We start from the raw sequence: 20,881 nt of genomic DNA, 5'->3' as shown, positions 1-20,881 counted from the left end.
GCTCAAAAATTAATCGGTTTAATTCTATAATCTATAATTTTTTGGAGGCAACTTAAACAATATTTTCTTCATACATTGGTTGAACTTGCTCCAAGAACACTTAACTGAATCAAAATCTTACTGTAATGCTAGAGCATTAGTGTTCTTCAGCATTGCCTTAAATGAACTATGAAAAATGCTGTTTATTTTGAAAAAAACCAAGCAACATTTCAGTTTTTATAACAGGCTAGAAGACCAAGTTTAAGTTTCATATATCGATGAAATACGAAAAAAATTCACACATTCAATTTCAAATAACTTATCCCTGTCAACTCGTATCGCGTCACAATTTTCTACAAACTTGTTTGTCATTGTTTGAAATACAATTCCTGAAATTCTGAGCTTTCTAGCATATTGGAAACATATTTTAGAACACAAAGAATGAAAGTATGTCGATTTTTCAAACATTTTGCTGAAAACCTCCATGTTACAAATTTCAAGTCCTTTGCGCCAGCTCGTGCTTCTGCCAAATGACCTGAAACTTTCAGGAAGTCATTTTTTCACCTGAATGCATCAATCTTGTAATGTTGTGAAAATAATCCCGTACAAATTTCAGTCTAGGGTAGGTATTGTTATCATACTTGGAACAGAATTGAAGAACGCACTGATAGTGCTGATATATTTATTTATTCGTCGAAGGGTAGGTATGTATTTAGAAAAATAAAATTTTCTGATAACTCACCACGTAGTCTCGTTCCTCGGTCTTGGCCCGTCGCCGCTTTCGAAGGGCACGTCTTCGGGCTACACCCGGACAGACCCGGCACAAGCAGAACTTGGCGTAGATCCATTTGAATGATTTTGCCAGAATATCACCTGCGTTTGTGTGTATGCGATATTTAACGGTGGGAGCCCCGCAGCATTCAACAAATCCATTCAGGAAGGTAGGTAGATGGCCCAGCCAGATCCACCCACATAGCAGTGTGCCCGTTGATTCGTCGGATGTTTGCAGAGCAATTTCGGCGAAGGAAGTTCCATTGAAATCAGACACCGGTGACGACGGAGCGTTGAAAGTAGCGAACGGGAGAGAAAGCGAAAAAAAAAGACAGAAAAAAGATAGAGCAAGTTTAATCCTGCTTGAAATGTGTGGTTTTTCTTTGCAATGTTTTTGGCTGCTTTTTGCTGGAACTTCCGCCAAGAGCAACACATCGCATATACCTAGTATGTATGTAGATATATCTCAACTTAAGGTGAAGGTGGGATGCTGGTGGAAAAATACGAGATAAAAAACAAACTCCTCGTTGCTTCCTTACCTATGTTGGAAAGATAAAGTAGGAACAGTGGCATTCCTATGATTGCGTAAAATATCGTTGCAATTTTGCCCCACTCGGTTCGAGGAACTATGTTGCCATAACCTAGAGAGCAGATATGGAATAGAGGATATAAAGAAAAAATAGAAAGATGAGGGGTTAAATGTTTTGATAACTAAGTTTTGCCTGCAAGCAATGGCTCTTATGCAGTGCATCATCAGTTCAGTTCAGGACCGTTTGTTGTTTGGTTCAGCGCAGATTCACAGCAAGGTAACTCAACTTGGGTTGGGTGGGAGCACAAAAACAGAAATTATTTTCGAAGGTTATTTTTCTCCCTTCAGGAGGCAAATAACATAACTGCAGTCAGAAGATAACCGAACTATTCTGCTGCAGTGAAGTGGGAACTTTATTCAAATAACATATCGTTAGATAGTCGACAACTGATTTCACCGAGCCCGAACTTTCGATAACGACTGTAAAACTAGGAAGATCGAGTTCTAGGAATATTACTCTGAGAAACTTCGGTATTCTTTGAGCAAACACTTCCTGCTGCTAGTCATTTCACATGCAAGATGCAAATCGATCAAAAATAACCGTGACGTTACGTGAAGGTAGGATAAAGTTTCATCAGGAAACGTGGCAGTTCGAACAGTTTGCTTGTCTTTCATTCGTGTACCTTGTTTATGAATTTCACACTACAATACAAGTTAACAAGATTCTGATTTGTTAAAATGCTTTGATTTTCAGTTATTCTGAAATCTATTCTAGATTCTAATACTGAATTCTTAATCTAGTTCTGATTCTGAAGCCTGGTTCCTAAGATAAGTTAACCACCGTTGAATTGATTTCGTAAATATAAACTCCTGCCTTTAGGTGTAAGCATATTATTGGAGGAGGAAAAGTGAACAAACACTAGATATTGAAAAACTTATGTTGGAACAAGCGAATTTCATGCTAATAAAAAAATAATCAGAGGCCTATGTTATGAAATTTTGATATGGTAATTAAAGCTTAGTCCACAACGTCGAAAAGTCATAATTTTTTCCAAGAAATATTTTTTGAAACCATTTATAAAAAGAGTCTTTGTCACAATTAAGTAACACCAAGATTCGAATATTGAACAGGCTTTGTTCCAACTATTATACAAGTTTAGATTATAGAGAATTGTATAAAATACCACGCATGAAACTATAGCGGAGAATGAGGATACTTGATCCCTGGGGATACTTGATTCCTTAGCTATATCTCGAAACTGGAATGTCTTACAAAGATCAAATGTCCTAGAAAAATGTGCCAATGAGCAAAATAACAATGCTTGTAGTTTAAAATTTTTTAACAAAATAATTGTTTGAGTAATTGAACTTTGTTTAAAAAATTTCACAAAACGTAACTTGAAGATCTTTTATCATCACTTTAAAATGTTCCTTACATGGGAAAATTATGAAAGAATGTTTGTTCCAATGTATCAATCGTTTGAGCGTAGAATGAACTTCATAATGCCATATTTTCAAAACTCTCAACTTTTTTCAGAAAAAGTTTTGTAAAATGTTGATTATGGGTTATAATTGATCCCCTAGAGTTGGGTACAATTGATCCCCCTTCCAAACGGCATATTCTTCTTCTGAATTGATCGTTATGATTGCTGATCACGAAATTACTAATATTTATCCAAAAACTAATATTTATCAAACAATTGTCTGAATAAAAGAGCAAAAATAATTAATTTTCTCTTAATTATAAAAATAGCGCCTTTAAGTATGCAATGTTTTTAGCGTTGAGACAAAGTTATAGAATTTTCTTCTTATGTCTGCTATAAATTGTGAAATGAGAACAAACATGACCGGAATAGTCAATTAACATTCTATCTTGGGGTTTGTTTGATTTTTATACAAGGATTAGGGTTTCCTGAATAAAAGATCAAGTCTCCTTCAATAGGGGATCAAGTCTCCCCTAACTTCAGAAAAGTCGCAATTTTTTTACTCCTACGAAAATGGTTCTAGTTCATCAACGGGTTTAATTATCGTTCTAATTTTTGGAGCATAGAAACTTGAAGTTACAAGCTGTCAGAAAATGTCAAAGACGGTGAGTTGCTAAATTTTTCCAAAAAGATATGGTGAATATAAGAAAAGGGGATCAAGTATCCCCACTCTCCCCTACATTTAAAGGGCAACTAAAAATTAAAAACCTAAACATGGTTCGTTACATTTCCATGCACCCAATCTATTTAAATATGGGCAGTTGTAGATTGAAGATCATGATATTCATTATCAAAATTCAAATAAAAAAAAACTCTTATCACTTTTAAAAGCTTATTGTTTAGAATTACAATATTCTTTCCACGAGTCGTTTCGAGAATCAGTGATGTGTTAGAGATTATAGAGAGGGAAACAGCTAGCTTGTAGGATATTCGAATGGTTGCATTTCTAATTATTTGAGAGTTCTTTTTTTTTAAATTTTGTTATTTAAACAAGTCGTATATATTATTATGAGTATCTTTGTGAAATGTTTGCAAGCATAGGAGCCCAACCAATGATCGCATCATTTTCCAAAAATGGCTCCTTATCCAAACCTCTCCCTTGCTAAAACAACCCTTCTTGAGATACTTGAATATAGATTCGCAGACGTATAGACGGTTTCTATAGCTGATGATACTGACTTATCATTGTTCTGAGTTTTTCAAAACAAGCTTTTGAAGGAAACCTGAATAACAAATTCATGGTTGATTCTAAAAAAGTATCTTACTAAATTATTTCTTGAACCAACGAACTGCGTCCGGGGCTGGGATTTCTTGGGTGAAAAATCTCCCCACTGTGTCTGGTATTTGACAGGATATCCTCCCGTTGCCATATGAAACTTGAATATGTAATTTGAATATTGTATTTTGTAAACAAACGTTGAAATACCCTTAAAGATGATTGGTTAACTTTTGTAATGAGCCTTTAGAATATTCAATTAAAGAGATTTACACAAAATATAATTATTTGAAGCAGTGTCGAAGAATATTTTTAAAGGATTCCATTTCAAATTTGCTTTATGATGACAAAGATTTTAAAAAGTTTGTACAAAGAAGCCTTATTTGCTTATAGCTTCTATGATTTGAGTGATTATTAGAATACAAAAATGGATGGTAAAAAAACTTTACATTTAGTTTATCTATTTATTTCAGTGCTGTCTAAATCCACAAAAACACCATTTTGAGTTGACAGGGCTGAGATAGACATACATTTTTGGAAAACTGTTACCTTCATTTTATAAGTTAAAAATCTGCTTAAAACATTAATTTCTTTGGACTGATTATTCGAATATTAAATTTCATTTTTCTCCTTCTTCATATTTTAGATATTTCTGAACAGATTGATCACTTTGAAAGAATTTTGTATTGACGGACATTTTTTCCACAACTTCGTCAATTGAGTCCATGGCAAGAGCTCGCTCGATTCACAATGGCTTTGCAAGAAGACGTAAACAGTGTTGAGAAACTTCGCCTCTAGGACTAAAAATAATGGCAGGTAAGTGGGATTAGGAAAATCACAAGAACATAATAACGGCAGATACAGGAAAACAAAGTACTTATAACCACTTATTTTCCACTGTCAACCGATTACGGTGCTACAGCGCAGAAAATGAAAAATGAACTTATGTTTTCTTTTTGCAATGCACCTTGTTGGTTGCAAAAATTAAAAAGTGTTAATAATGAAGAAAGGATTTTCGTTTTTAAATCGATTACACCGTTTATATTTGTTACAACTTATGAATAAAAATTCACAAGAAGGCAATATATTAGTGAATCACCTTAACTTACCGATCAACCGTTCCGCCGTGAAAGCTTAGCTAAGAATTCCTTCGTGTTGTTTCTGTATTGTTGTAGAAAAGCTTGAATTTAGCGAAAATATATGTAGGTATGTGGGACAAGATATTTCTCTCGAGAAAACGAAGGATGGAGGGAGGTTGATGGAAAAACCCGAACTGCGCTTTCCGTATGCTATTTATGCGGGAATGTTGCAACGGATTGTTGGTTTTCGAAATGGTTTATGCTGGATGTTTTTTTTTCGTTTCGTTTCGAGAAAGTTTTTAAGAAGACTCAAATCCCGCAAACCAGTTTTCTAGGATTAAGTAGGTGGGTTAGGTGTTTTGTTTTGCTTTGCTTGCTTAAAAACAGGTGAATTTCAGAGTTTTTCTGATTGGTGCGAATAACATTTCCAGAAAAATCAAGGGAAACTTCGATTTGTAGTAGGTACATAAGCAAAATTTATGCAATGAAATAATGTTATTAGTAGCTTTAAAAACATACGCCTTTTCTGCTGCAATTTTCACCAATCTATGCTGACTTTGAAAGTCAATTTAGGTAACGCTTGATCGTTACGAGCTGATTCTTAATGACTAAAGCGGTAGAAAACTCAAAAAAAGCATCATTCGTGGTTTTTTTTAACAAGTTTTCATTAAAACGTCAATTAATCGAGTAGTTTTTAAAATTAAAATACGATCTTGAGCGGATCTACTAAATAGCTTCCAAAATAAACCGCTATGTACGCTGCCTTATGCCTTATGTCTCACAACTTGAGTGAGTCACAAGCAGTTTTTACCCCTGAATGTATATAGCACCTTAGTATTTTTCATATCAGATTCAGATGTAAAATTTAATTCGAATAGAACCAAAAATTACTTCAATTGGTGTCACAGCGTACCAAATAAGACCCTCAGAAAGTTAATTTTTTTGGGTACAAGAAATGTATGTTGATTCTTTTTTCCAGTGGGAAGACGGGAAGGAGGAGGAAGGCTTTAATACATATTTATTGGCATAATTCGAGAACTTATGAAGCCAGGTAAAGATAGAGTCATAATCTCAGAATTAGGATCAATCTTCATTGTCATTAGTTTTAGAACTTAGAGAAGCAGGTTTTATTAAAGGTGTTCTTGATGTTGAAATTCCAATTGAAAACGGTATACCTACTAATAAACAAAAATTCCAATTATTTTTAACACAAATTCCTTCAATTCTACAAAGTGTAGCAAAGCATAGAGAGTCAGATATTTTGTAATACATAACAGTTTAATTGGTGGCCTGGTATTGACAACCTATCCGTTTCCCTTGTGTATGATGTTTACACTTGAGCTCGAACACATGAAAATCGGTTTATATGATATAATTAGATATTTCAACTGATTTTTCCCAACTCAAATATAATGAATTTTTTGGATAAAATAAAAAAATCAGTTTTTTTTCAAAAATACCTTGATTTCAAGCAATGGACAGTTCTTTTTTTTGGCAAAATCTGTAATTTAAGGCATAATTTTGTATTACGTAAAACGGAGTAACATTGTTCACCGGGGTAACGTTGATCGACATGAAATGTTCCCACATAATCTTCAATAACTAAGTCTAACGTTAAAATATTATTTTCTACGTTTAAAAACCTATAAGTTGAATTTCAAATTGGGAAAAACTTAGGTTTATGTTATCGACCGTTTTTTGATGTTTATTCTTTAATTGTTGGCTATTTTTCGGTCTTGGATTTCAATCAAACAACTTTCTTTGTGAAATGCCCGACGTTTCGACCATTTTTGGTGGTCTTCCTCAAGGGTATTGTCTAATATTATTTATTTACTATTGATAGATCCTAGGTTTCAGCCTTTTATCTTTAATGGTGTTTACAATATATTTATGAAAAAACTAACTTAAGTCTATTTTTGATTTGTTTTCTGGACATATCCAGTTTTATAACGTTAGCATGTGCATTAGACTGCCCCAAATTTGTATGGGAAATTTAAAACCTGTAAAATGTTATACGCTGCAGGCTAAAATTGGTCCTGGGCCTAGTACAAGATCTCATGCCAAATTTGGGCCAGATCGGACCACGGGAAGGGGTCGCTCAACGAGCCTGAAGTTTGTATGGGATTTTGAGACATTTTGTTCGAGAGGAACATGAAAAACCAGTTTTTCGTCAATAATTTTTGTCTCCCTAGACCGATTTCTTTCAAAAACGGGTTTTCTTAAAGCCTAAATTATGTTAAATATTTCATCTGAAAGTTGCATTTCAATTAAAGTTAAGATAAAAAAGTTATAATGCTTCAAAAATTGGTTAACTTTTTTAAGGGTGATATTCATCACTTTTTTAATGAGGCGAATAAAGTCCGACCAGAACACTCAATGTGAAATGCATGCCGTTTCGTCAAATAATGACCGATTTTAACCATTGTTGTTGCGCTCGATTGCACTTTTTAATGTTTTTTCTAATATTTGAGTTTGGATGATATTCACTTGATAGTTTGGAAAGAAGTAAGGGCGGAAAAATGCTTGACAATTTATAAGAAAAATTGCATAACCACAGGGGCTTAGGAACATGACTGGACGATTTGTGATGTCAATAAAAAAAACAGTTTTTCATCAATAACGTTGGTTCCCGTCGGTCAATTTATTCCAAAAACAATTTTTCTTAAAGCCTAAATTAGGAAAAATATTTCATCCGAAGACTGCATTTCGATAAGAGTTTAGAAAAAAAAGTTATGAGGCTTCAAAAATAGGCTAACTTTCTACGGTGGTATTCATTACTGTTAATGAGGCGTCAATATGTTCGACCGGCCCAACTCATCAACAGTGATAAATACCATCCTTTAAGAAAAACCGTTTTTGAAAGAAATCGGCCAATGGAAACCAAAGTTATTGATGAAAAACAGGTTTTTCATGTTTCTTCTGAGCAAAATGTCTCAAAATGCCATACAAACGTCAGTCTCGTTGAGCGACCCCTTGCCGTAATTCGATCTGTCCCAAATTACGCATGAGATTTTGTACTAGGACTAGAATCAATTTTAACTTAAAGCGCATAATATTGCACAGGTTTTAAATTTCCCACACAAATTTGGGGCAGTCTATTGTTCATATATTCGCCTTTGGGCGGGGTTTATGTTTCATCTTTTCTACCTAACTCAGAATCTTTTTTTTCTCAAAAATTCTATTCAGAATTGTTGTTATTCTCAGAACCGACTGCCAACATTTTTTTTAGATCGAAAAACACATGGACCAACGCTTTATGATGCCAATGAAATGATAATTTTTCGAAAAAAGGTCTTTTTATATTTTTCTCACGTTTTTATTATATTAGCTGTAGCTTTCTTTTGATACAGAATGAAGGTTAATTTTGTTAATTGATTTCAACAAAGTGTTTTATTCGGTTTAGAGTGAATTGTGTTTAAGTTTGAAATTTCTTTTTTTTAATGTACGCATTATGTTTCAAAGAAATTTATTTAAAAACTCTGTTACCGTGCATGCTTCGAAAAGAAGCAATTGCTACGATGTTGTGTATAATTTGAACTTTGTTAATCACTCTATGAATAAAAAAAAGATTTTGAATAACTTCACGTGTCAATCTCATTATTTTTTGTAATAAAAAATACTCTAAACATCTTTTAATTTAAATTTATCTTTTAATTGGCATCACAAATCGTCCAGTCATGTTCCTAAGCCCCTGTGGTTATGCAATTGTCAAGCATTTTTCCGCCCTTACTTCTTTTCGAACTATCAAGTGAATATCATCCAAATTCAAATATCAGGAAAACATTAAATAGTGCAATCGAGCGCAACAACAATGGTTAAAATCGGTCATTATTTGACGAAACGGCATGCATTTCACATTGAGTGTTCTGGTCGGACTTTATTCGCCTCATTAAAAAAGTGATGAATATCACCCTTAAAAAAGTTAACCAATTTTTGAAGCTTAATTACTTTTTTATCTTAACTTTAATTGAAATGCAACTTTCAGATGAAATATTTAACATAATTTAGGCTTTTTGAAAGAAATCGGTCGAGGGAGACAAAAGTTACTGACGAAAAACTGGTTTTTCATGTTCCTCTCGAACAAAATGTCTCAAAATCCCATACAAACTTCAGGCTCGTTGAGCGACCCCTTCCCGTGGTCCGATCTGGCCCAAATTTGGCATGAGATTTTGTACTAAGCCCAGGACCAATTTTAGCCTGCAGCGTAGAACTTTTTCAAAAGTCGGGTCATTTGGGGCAGTCTAATGTGCATTGTAGAGCGCCATCATTCTGTATATTGACTGCGTAGACTGCTACGTCTTTCGTTAGGAGAAATCTGTGACATCAAATATGGTGAAACATATTTTCCACAGTTCAAATCCTTTAAAACAATATGTCGATTGATTTTCTGTGATTTTCTAGTAATTCCAAGCGAAACAGCATACACAAAGCTCGATATTCTGGCATACCTTCTTGCCAGCCAAGGTTTCTCAAGGCGTACCTTAGAAATCGTTTATGAACTCTTTCGATTCTATTCTTATGAACATTGTAGTATGGCTGCCACGCAATACTGGCATATTCGATAGTGGTTTTTTTAAAATTTTATTAATGAATGCGATATCACCTTTTTTTTATTTTTTTTATATTCATATGTTTTGATAATAAACCGAAAGAAATACATGTTCACATCAATTTCAAATTATTCTAAACTATTCTAAATAATTTATTTTATGTCATTTTTTTCGTATCTAACAATTTTTACTATCTCATTTTATTTATCTAGCGATGCTAATTTTGTATCTTTGTATCGTCATTTCGAAACGGCACTATAAATTATCATAAACACTGTATAAACTCATCTCATACTTCTCATTTCTCACTAAACTTTCGCTGCTTCGATCGTGATCTCGTTCTTTGAGCTTGAGCTTTCAGAAAATCAGGTGCCTCGGGAACTATAAACGTTTGTTCGCCACCTTTCGAAGTGTCAGACAAAATAGCTTTTGTCAGTGCCACTCGCTTAACTGTCTTTCCTCGAACCATCATCCATGTCGTGCCTGGTGTCGTGGTTCTGTTTCCAAGGCTTGGTCCATTTGTGATTCACACGATTCTTTGAAAAGCTACGCTGCCTCGTGCTTGACTCAACCTGCTTTCGAGGAGTAGGTGAAGGAGCATTTGTATTTTTCTTCTCTATTTCGTTGCTGTTCGTTTTCGTCAAACACATTATCGGTTCCAAGGTCACTGGTACTGCACATCGTTCTTGATCACCTCCTCGGGTTTCTTTACTGCTCTGCCTCATCCTGTCATTCACTGTCCGACCTTTGGGACATTTAGCTTTTAAGTGATCTGTGGCCTCACACGAAAACCCCTTTTTCTGGTGACCGTCGTAGTACAAACGTGCTTGAAAATGAAGCACTTGTACCGCTGCTGGCAAATTCCCAGTCACTATCATGTGGAGGCTCCTTACTCCGTTCCAAATTGGAAACCCAGTCTCCAAACTGTATCGCTCTCTTATCATTCGGTAGATTTTTCCATACTTGGACAAAACCTGCTCGATTTCAGAGTCAAGTATATCAGGAGGTAGTCCAAAAACTCACACATATTTAACTTTGTCACTAGCCAGTAGCCACTGACACGGTTAAAGTAACAGCCAAACCACTGGCATATTTAAATACCGGACTTTCCGTTAGCTTTGAATAAGCTGCACCCATTTCGGCATCCGATTGAAACATAACGTATACACTATACTCCTTAACTTCTTTGTACATGGCCTTGAGATTCTCGGCCATTAATTCAAAACTCCTCAAAAACGTAAATATTTCCATTCCGTTGGCATGGGCTTGTCCCGCCCAAAAAAAGAACCGCAACGAACTCGTACGGAAGTTACGATCTGCTGCTTCACCAAGCAGCTTCACCAAGCAAAACTCTCTGCAAACACACGAGATCTAACTCCACTAGAAAAGTACGTCTGTGCCCGTCGGCTGGTAATCGTGAACTGTGGTTCGGATAAGTCCAACATAAATCGAGACGATAGTATAAGGATTGTCCAACTCGTGACAAATCCTGCTAACCATACCATACATGGAATTGGCTTTGGCAAACGGCTTGTTCGATATGTCGAAAAACTAAGTTTTGCATCCAACTCTACGCCTAGATCTTTCACTTAGAATTTTCTTGTTTTAGAACAGTTGTTTTCAAGACAATAATCGTGCACTATGTTGCTCATTTTCCTTGAAAAAGTGATCACGCTGCATTTTGAGGCATTGATTTTGAAACCAAAATGGCTGCAACACTCGGAAAATTTGTTAAGTGCATTCTGTAGAACCAAACAATCCTTGGGATACCGAACAGGAAGAAACATTTTCAAATCATCGGCGTAGATCAGCACAAACACGTCACGCAGCACTTCAGGGAACTCGTTCATTACAGTTATAAAAAGTAGGGGTCCCAAGTGACTTCCTTGAGGTACGCCGCTGTTGACCAGGAATACGCTGGATCTCGCGTTGCCAAGTTTTACTAACTGAACTCTTTCCATCAGGTACGAACGTATCCATTGTAGACTAACACTGATGATTCCATTTTTGCGCAGCACTGACAGAAGAGCTTTAATATTGATAACGTCAAAAGCTTTAGACATGTCTGTATATATGACATCAACTTGCGAACCCTGCGTTATCCATTGAGAAGTTCGGGAAACAAATTCTGTTAAATTCGTCACAGTAGATCGCTTTTTTAAAAATCCATGCTGAACATCTGCCATCTTTCTTTTTAGCCATGGTTACATCTGGTCGTAAATTATGCTCTCGAGCATTTTTGGTATAGCAGAAAGAATTGCTACCCCTCGATAGTTTTCAGCTGGCAATTTTGAACCATTCTTGTGAATCGGCAAAATGTGTGAGATCTTCTATAGTTTGCTAAACAAACCATCACGAATGGAAGCTAAGAAGAGCAATTGTAGAGGCTTTTCAATAGCTCCCACGCACTTTTTAAGAAATGAATTTGGAATACCATCAGGTCCACTTCCTTTGGATTCATCGAGCTGAGAAATTTTCTGCCAAACACCCGTTGTCGATACGACAATAACAACCATTAGACAATACCCTTGAGGAAAACCACCAAAAATTATCGAAACGTCGGGCATTTCACAAAGAAAGTTGTTTGATTGAAATCCAAGACCGAAAAATAGCCAAAAATTAAAGAATAAATTGAGAAAAACTTGGTTTGATTTTTAAAATTTCAAATGTAAGTAAAAATTGTAATTTCAAAAAAATATATTTTTTCGAAGGCTCACAAACAAACGCCTTTCCTAATGAAATCAAATCGTTAAAAAGCAGCAGGTTGATTTGTGGGAGAGGTCAACTTTTTTCCTAAGTAAATGTATAGTTTTGGTGTAGTTTTTGTTTATTTTGAGGTAAATTTTTAGTATTTAAAAAATAGGGACATTTTCCTTGAGCATGCCAGTCTAGGACAAAAAGCTAGAAACCCTATCAAATGGTAAAGTTTAATCGAAAAATTAAATTTAATTCTAAACCAAGAATCACTGAAATTCAGCATTGTAAATCTCCGAATTCACTGGAACAAAAGTTAGAGATTTAGTATTTTTGAGCCCACGAAAGTGTTGTGATTAATTTTGAAAAACTTCATGAATAATTTTATATCATTTGAGTTTGTTCCGAACTGCCTTAGGAATTGATAAACTAGCATTTGTAAATATTATGAAGGTGTTTTGTTTCCTTTATGATCAAGAAAGCTTGTTAAAACCGTCAAAATAGAGACTGATCAATGTTACCCCAAAGCATTAAAATCTAAACAATTCTAAAAAAATTTCTGCAACCATGTTTTACGTTCATAGGAGCCAGTACTGGTTTTGAAATTTGAAACATACCGTCAAACGGGGCATCATGCAACAGCGGGGTTCGATGCAACATTTATATAACACTACATTGAATCAATTTTTAATTTAATGTATTGTAATAAAGTTATCTTTTAATGATGACAAAATGATGATGACATAATTTCTCGCATCTTAAGCTAGTTGTCTTAAGTTTTTTATTTTTATGTAAAATTTGAAAAATCGAGCAATAAATGTACAAATTTTAACATTTTTTGATGCCGAACAAAACTTTACCCAGTATGACGGATCGGCTTGATAAAATAACCTACAAACTTTTTACAGGTTTCCTCATGTAATACCAACATTGTTGGTGTAAAAATATTTTTCGAACAATCACCCAATTTTTTTAAATGAATATTTTTAAAATTCAGTTAGGTGTCTGGGGTTAAATGCAACAAAATGCAAATCAAAGAAATACCTTGTAAATCTCGTTTCCATGTGCTGTAATATGAATGTTTTGCATCACGCGTTTGTAAACATTTAAATTTCATTCATCCAAACATTTTTTTATATGATTTCAGCTTGTAGATTTTTTCGTAGTATTATTTAACCCCTAAATGTATGCAGCATCATTATTTTCAGAAAAAATGTGAAAATTTGTTTTTACAGACCCAAAACCTACTGCAATTGGTGTTGTCATGCGTAAAAGTCTTTGAGGCATCGCAAATATATTATAAACTATGAATTTTCGTACGTGTTCATAAGATTTTTCATTAAAAACAAAGTTTGTTGCAAGTTACCCCATTTTCTAAGGAGTGTGAAAATCGCATGTTTTTAGAAAATTAAAAATAACTGAAGAAACCAATAATTTTTTTAACTACGCCAATTTGATACCCCAGCATCCTTAAAACTTTTGATGCATAAAGTATACGATTGACTGTGAACATAAGTTTTTTAGAAGCCATTGAAGTTGAAAATTGTTGCATGTTGCCCCAGTTGACGGTACATCATTCCCCTTAACATCGAATAATCGAAAAATGGTGAAAAAGGAATCAACCTTACCCCTGATTACGGTACATAGAAACTGTGTTTGCTAAACTAACCATATCTTCATTATGCTTCGGAGAAACGTGAGTAAAATAAAATTTAATTTCTACGTGAATTATATTTCAATTTATTGAAAATGGAAAACTTATTTTAAAGCATTTTTACCAAATTTTATTTCCTGCCACACACTACGGTTTTTAATCAACAGGGGAACTAATTCTTCCTTTTTTGTCGCAGTTACAAACACGAATCCAGATAGAAGAGAGATCCGACTACCAGCAACTTTAAAAAACTCGCTAAGGATTTTGCAAGAGATTCGGTCCCAGAGCTCACGCCAAATTTCTCATTGTTCGATGTTAATAGCATTTCTTTGTTCGTCAATTCTTGGCCGCGAACCCACTTCGAAAAATGGCATAAAAAGTGCTCGTTTTCTAAAAGTTAACTCCCAAGGATGCAGACCGGGATGGAATTCCGATCCGGGATTTTCGATATCCGCCATTCGCCGATTTCGTCCACGTTTTTTTTTATCACTGCAGCTCCACTCCTCCGAACTTTTTTGACCTACACAAGCACCACTTGGATTCACTTTGATGCCTTTTGGTTGGTAATTTCTGTTTTCTTTTTGTTTGCGATCATAACCTTCCTTCCAATCCGACCGCGTCCCATATTCGGGGGCTTTGTTTTCAACCGGGAAAAATGACAATTCTTTCGGGTAGAACGAAATATCCGCTCGGTCTGGTTTTGTGCATCGGGACAAAACAGTTAAAATCAATATACAATCATCGAACCGGAAGCAGTTTAAATATCAATAAAGAATTCATTTGAAAGTTTCCGATTCAGCTGTTGTTGGGGACTTATGATGTTTCATAAGATTGTTTAATTTTAAAATTTCTATTTCATTCATAAGACCAAATGAAATTTTCGCAAAGTAATTACAATCCGTTTGGGTCGGTCAATTCTCCTTCGAAAACTCATTGAACAAATAAACAGAAAGCTTTTGTTTTTAATTCAATTTTCGATTGCTTTGGCCCTACGTTACATCCGATGTTTCACATTGATTCAGAATCACAATTGAGTTAATTATTCCACCAGTTTCACAGTATTGAAGATTTGATGATATTGTTAAGTTGGTTTTGAAAAGTAAACAATTTGACTTTTTCAACTTCAAACTTCATACACATTCGAGTCTGTCCGACATAATTTCAAGTTTATTCAATTGACATCTAGTCACTATGGTGGACAAAGTGAGTACTGCTTTATGAACCATGAACAATTTGGTGAGCCAAAAGCTACTTCTTGTGAAGATCTCAGCGTCACAATTTTCTTGCAAATCTGACTAACACTCGCAAATTGTTGCTTTCAAATCGACTAGTTTTTCTTTTGGAGTCTTTGCTTCTCCCACTTTTTCCGAGTTTTTTTTGTCCTCCAAAAGGTACAGGAAACGTACCATGACAAAGTACAAAGCTTCATTTTTATACGTTTTTTGACCCTTTGTAACATCTTATGAGCTATGCTGATAGAATTTCAATTACCTCTCCTCGACTGAGTAAGGCTGAGCAAGAATGAAACCAGCAAAGCTGGGCACGAGATGGAAAAAAAAGAAAGATATCGCCGATAACGATTCCGCTCACAAATCGCTCGACAAAAAAGGACAATCGCAACGCAACACGAGGGAGTTGAAAACACAAGAGTGGTTCATTTCGCTGGAATTTGGCCGTACTGGTACAGACTGGTTTTGGACATTTTTTCCCTGGATAATCCTGGCCCTTAACCTTTGCGATAGCAATTTCAGAAATGGTTGGGCTTCATTTTTCATCGGGTGTCGTGATTCAAATCATGATTTTCAGTGATTTTTTTTTTGTATGAGCAATATCTGATGGATAAATATACATATCCAAATGTAGAATGATGCTGGTGTTTAGTTGTAGAAATGCGTTGTAGACATTTCTTTTAAATATTAAAGCAATTTTGTTCAGGAAAATTCTAACTAAATATTCAAATTGAGCATCGTAAAAAATAAATATCTAGAAACTTTAGCATTCATGATGCTCTTAACCCTGTATTGAATCCGTTGGGATTTTTTTTTTGCACAGAAATAACTTGATTGACTTCTAGCCTCTAACTAAGCAATTTATACAAAAAAAACAAAGTTGTTTTTTCAACAGTTAACAGAAACAAACTATGTTGCCGAAACTATTTGAATATAGCTTCTTTAAACAGACCTGTTTCATCAAAGTTGAGATGAGATATGGTAATTTTCTTTTATACATAGTCATAGTTGTCGTAACCGGCCGTTTAATTCGGCTTCATCATGGCCGACTTCAAATACCTCGACCAGATAAACATCGCTTACTTAAGCGCGTCTATCTTCTGCAATCATCTCCAACAAACTTTCCTTTCACAATTAACACACGACGTATTACAGGACACGACACTTAACGTTCTTACAAACGGAAAAAAGGATTCAAAATTACCTTTTTTGTCGACCGGTTTCGGGCTCGATGTTGCCCATCTACAGGACGATGTCCGACTGATCACACGAAGAAATTACTGGCAGGATCGTACTACGAGTGTCATAGTATTCGTCGAAAGATGGTTCCTTTTTTAAATTTTTCTTTTGGTGAAGGTGAAAAGCGGCGACATAATTGGTGGGTCATCTTCATTCATTAGCGGTTTCTCTGAAGTGCTAATGAACATCGACTCCCATGCGTTCAAATGTGAGGCTTTCTTACACATTTCTTATAGGTCACTTTTTCCCAGTTAATGGAGTCACCCATTTCCGTTGCGTGGGTGGCTACGCTAGATTCATTGGCCCTGTTGTTGTCTACAGCGTTTCTGTGTTCTTTAAGTCGAACTTTAAATTTACGACGAGTTTGGCCAATGTAAACAGCTGAGCAACTCTCACAGGGAATTTCATAAATTCCGGATCTCTCATCTTGCGGGATCTTATCCTTCAAGGAGACCAACCGATCCTTAAGCGTGTTGCCGCTCTTGTATGCCGTTTTCAGACCATGTTGAGAAAGAATTTTTGTTATCCAATTAGTTAGTTTAGGGTGGAACGGCAGGCTAACTCTATAGGGCTCTTCTTTCTCTGGCCTAAAAATGGTGGCATCACTTCGGTACTTTTTTCTGGCATGTTTCCGGAGAATTTTGAGGACAAATTCGTTGTCAAAACCGTTAAAAAAACCTGCCTCAAGGATTTTATGCTTTTCCTCTTCAAATTCTGCCTTTTCCATTGGGATATTGTACAGGCGGTGCGCCATGGAATGGAAAGCGACTTGTTTTTGCGCACCAAAGTGGTTGGAATCGGCTGTTATGTATCGGTCGGTTGAGGTTGGTTTCCGATATATTCCGAATTTTATGGTGTTGTCCTCTTTCCTTGAGATTAAGAGGTCAAGGAAAGGGAGTTTTCCATCAATTTCTTTCTCTACAGTAAATTTTATCGAGCTGTGTTTGGAGTTTAGAAGCTCTAAAGTCTGCGTGAGATAACGCTCCTTTACCGAGGCAAGGATGTCATCGACGTAGCGCCACCAGACACGTGGGAAAAGTCTTTCTCTTTTCTCCAAATCTGCTTCCAAGTCGCTCATGAAAACTTCAGCCAAAAGTGGGGATAATTTGCTGCCCATGCTAAGGCCAAAGGTTTGTTTAAAAAACTTACCCCGGAAAATGAAGAAATTCTGCTTCATGCATACTTCTGCAACTGCAAGGTACGCTTCTATTTCGTTGGGAGACACCCGGCGACGTTCCAAGTGCCCCCGTAAGCTGTTGAGGGCGTCTGAGGTTGGTACACTAGGGAAAAGTGCGGAGACGTCGAATGAAACTAATATTTCGCCTCGACGCACTTTGAACCCTTTTAGGCGCTCAACCAGTTCCACAGAATTTTTTACACTCTTGCCATGCTTTACAGGGTACTTTTTCATTTCTTCGACCAGCCATGCTGCCATTTTTTCCGTTGGTGTATTAATATTTGAAGAGATGGGTCGCATAGCTATCGGGTTTTTGTGGATTTTCGGCAAGCAATAGAGGGAAGCGACTTACGGGTTCGGAACAAGAAATTTTCTTTCAAGTTTGGCAACTTGAATGATCGATAATTTTGTCGTTAATTTATCGTCTGTCCAATTGACGACCAATGAAAGCGCATTGCTAAATAAGGGGTTAAAATATGCTGTCGTTCCCGAGACCGCCCCAGTGTCGGAGATTGTGAACAACATCGAAAGTTCAATACAGTTCCGAAACTTTCCTTCGAAAGCCGCTCTTCGACATGATATTGGGAATTTCATCGAAAAGGTAGCGATTTTTTTAATCCGACCACGTCGGTTTTTAACGTGAGTGTCCAAAATTTATTTTCGTCTCGCGGCTTCCATCACGTGTAACTTTTTTGGAACAAAACGAATCGTAATGAAATTTTCAGCACTGATAGAGGAAACATTTCCGAACAAAGTACTGTCAAAACATTCCAGATCCAACAACTAGGAGTGCAATGGTATAATGCGTCCAGATTCATGGTGATCCATGCTTTAAGCTAGCTATAGTCACATGGGTGGCCAACATTTCCAACAGGCGAGCTAAATTTCAGAAACGAGATTGTTTGGCAGGCCTAAAACCAAATGGTTCTGGAGTAATGAAAGAAAACAAATAATAACAGATTTTTGAAAACGCTATAGAAAACATTTTCTTAAGTCACATGTTTAAATTCATCTTAATAAATCATTTTCATTACTTGCATATTTCTACAAATTTTGCTAGTAGAAATATTACGCAATACGAAATGCATTATCCCTCCAAACTGATGTATGTACAAATCTTTTTAAAGGACCTCCTCGGTTTATACATGCTGGAAATGTCAAATCACGTGACTACAATGGACGTTTAGTTAATTTTATGGTCTCCAAATATAAAAAAAAATTACCGCTTATTTTCTAAAGTTTTCAAGTTCACCGTTCTCCCTAGTAAAATTTAAGTGCGGACCTCAACCTCAACTCCATCAAACTCTTTTCAAATTTTCCAGTATTTCGGTTTGACCAGTGTATTAGGAAAGACTTTAATAAACAGGATGAATACGAATTTGATTGTTTTATAAATATGCACCTTTTAGTAAAAATTTTGCAAAAATATCGTTCTTCAGAGAGATTTATCAGTACCAAATCGGTTCTAATTGAATTCTATTATCCAACTGAAAAATTTTGTCTAATTTTTGATTATTGGTGAACATAAATAAATACAGAGAACGTTGCCGATAAAAATATATTTGGACTTGGCTTAATTTTCATAAATATACCCTTTTCTGTTACAGCTTAGCAAAAATAAAACATATTGGAATAATCCACAGAGTAAACTTTTGATATTTTTCATGATTTACTAAATTTATTAAATTTTGATGGATAAACCAAGTTGTAAATGTATTATTTGAATTGTGATGTAGATAAAATTCAGTGGTTGTTTTTACGCTTTGAAAATTATTTTGATACCATCTAACTATCTATCTGAGGCTATCCAAACTCCCCCATATTAAAACTATAATCTTCCAATGTCTATCATTTGACTGGGCATTTTGTTCTAAACTTAGGTGCCTACTAATAGGCGCTTTATAGGCAGCACCCAAGGAGTATGACTGATGCTTTGAAAATTGCATTTTTCGTTGAGCCAGAGTGAACCAAGCCATACAAATTTACCACTTTCTAAATGCGAAATATTCTGGATTTTAACTTACCGGTTGTGTTCTAAACGATGGTTAGCAATAAAAATAAGCTTCTATTATCATTAAAAGTTAAAAATCCAACCAATTCTTTAGAAGGAATAGAAATCAAAATTCAAAGGATTCAGTTCGGTCTGGCTGAACGAAAATTTATAGAAATGCTGACGAGCAGAAACATCAATTATTGGTCACGAGAGCGTAATTCATCATCAAAACAATTATGTTTCAGTAGACTGAGTCGATTTGGGGTCATTTTGGAATTTCTCAAACCCTGGGGTCTAAAAAGCTTCGTTTTGGTCCAAAACTCATCCATGATTTTTTGCAAAATTTTTAAGTAACGTTTACATGAGTAAATTTGAACTTTTAGGTTTGTATGGGAAAATTGAATATTTTGTACTGAAAAATCAACATCATTTTTGTTTCGTCTGTGGAGCCGAGCCAGATTATGGTTTTTGTGCCAATTTATAAAATTCTCAAAGGAAATTTTCCGCTGAACAACTTTGTCGAAGACCGTAACTTCGTATCTTATTAGGAAAAAAAGTTATTAGCTGTTTAACAGGGGTATACCTTTTCGCATTGATAAACAATAAATTCAATTGACATCACTGCAGGGTGCCTAGCGAGGTATTGCGTGACTATTTTCCATGCAACACTTCGCAAGGCTCAAGCACTGATATTAATTGCATTTACTGTAAATCAAACAGCTAATAACTTTTTTTCCTAATAGAATACGAAGTTACGGTCTTCGACAAAGTTGTTCAGCGGAAAATTTCCTTTGAGAATTTTATAAATTGGCACAAAAACCATAATCTGGCTCGGCTCCACAGACGAAACAAAAATGATGTTGATTTTTCAGTACAACATATTCAATTTTCCCATACAAACCTAAAAGTTCAAATTTACTCATGTAAACGTTACTTAAAAATTTTGCAAAAAATCATGGATGACTTTTGGACCAAGACGAAGCTTTTTAGACCCCAGGGTTTGAGAAATTCCAAAATGACTCCAAATCGACTCAGTCTAATGTTTCAGTTCTTACTGAGCCGAAGAACAGTTTCGAATCGAAAAACCGAACAAACTGCATATTATTCCGTACAAAACAAATTTTTTTGAGCAAAACGTACTTTTTATTTTTCCTCTTAAGGTGGCTTGCAGTTCACATTGGCGCGGCGCATTTTCATCATTTCCACTGCCAGCAACATTGATTTTTTTTCAATAAAATTTTTAAAAAAAATCGAAAAACCATATGACCCAGAAATGTACCGAACAGT

The 20,881-nt window shown here is 35.4% G+C and overlaps 1 protein-coding gene across 2 annotated transcripts in view; it reads right to left on the bottom strand.

Annotated features, from left to right (window-relative positions):
* The window catches only part of LOC129745165 (potassium channel subfamily K member 18), a 260,383-nt gene that overhangs the window by 115,630 nt on the left and 123,872 nt on the right, over positions 1-20,881 (bottom strand). For both annotated transcript variants that reach the window (XM_055738081.1, XM_055738080.1), the window contains 2 exons: positions 1,290-1,391; positions 722-852 (listed from right to left, as the gene is read on the bottom strand). In XM_055738081.1, coding sequence (XP_055594056.1) covers positions 722-852; positions 1,290-1,391 — 233 coding nt within the window. The remainder of the gene's footprint in view (positions 1-721; positions 853-1,289; positions 1,392-20,881) is intronic.

Source organism: Uranotaenia lowii, chromosome 2, assembly GCF_029784155.1.
Source record: "Uranotaenia lowii strain MFRU-FL chromosome 2, ASM2978415v1, whole genome shotgun sequence".
Lineage (NCBI taxonomy): Eukaryota > Metazoa > Arthropoda > Insecta > Diptera > Culicidae > Uranotaenia > Uranotaenia lowii.
Note: the sequence above shows the minus strand (reverse complement) of the source record. Positions and strands in the feature narration are given on the sequence as shown.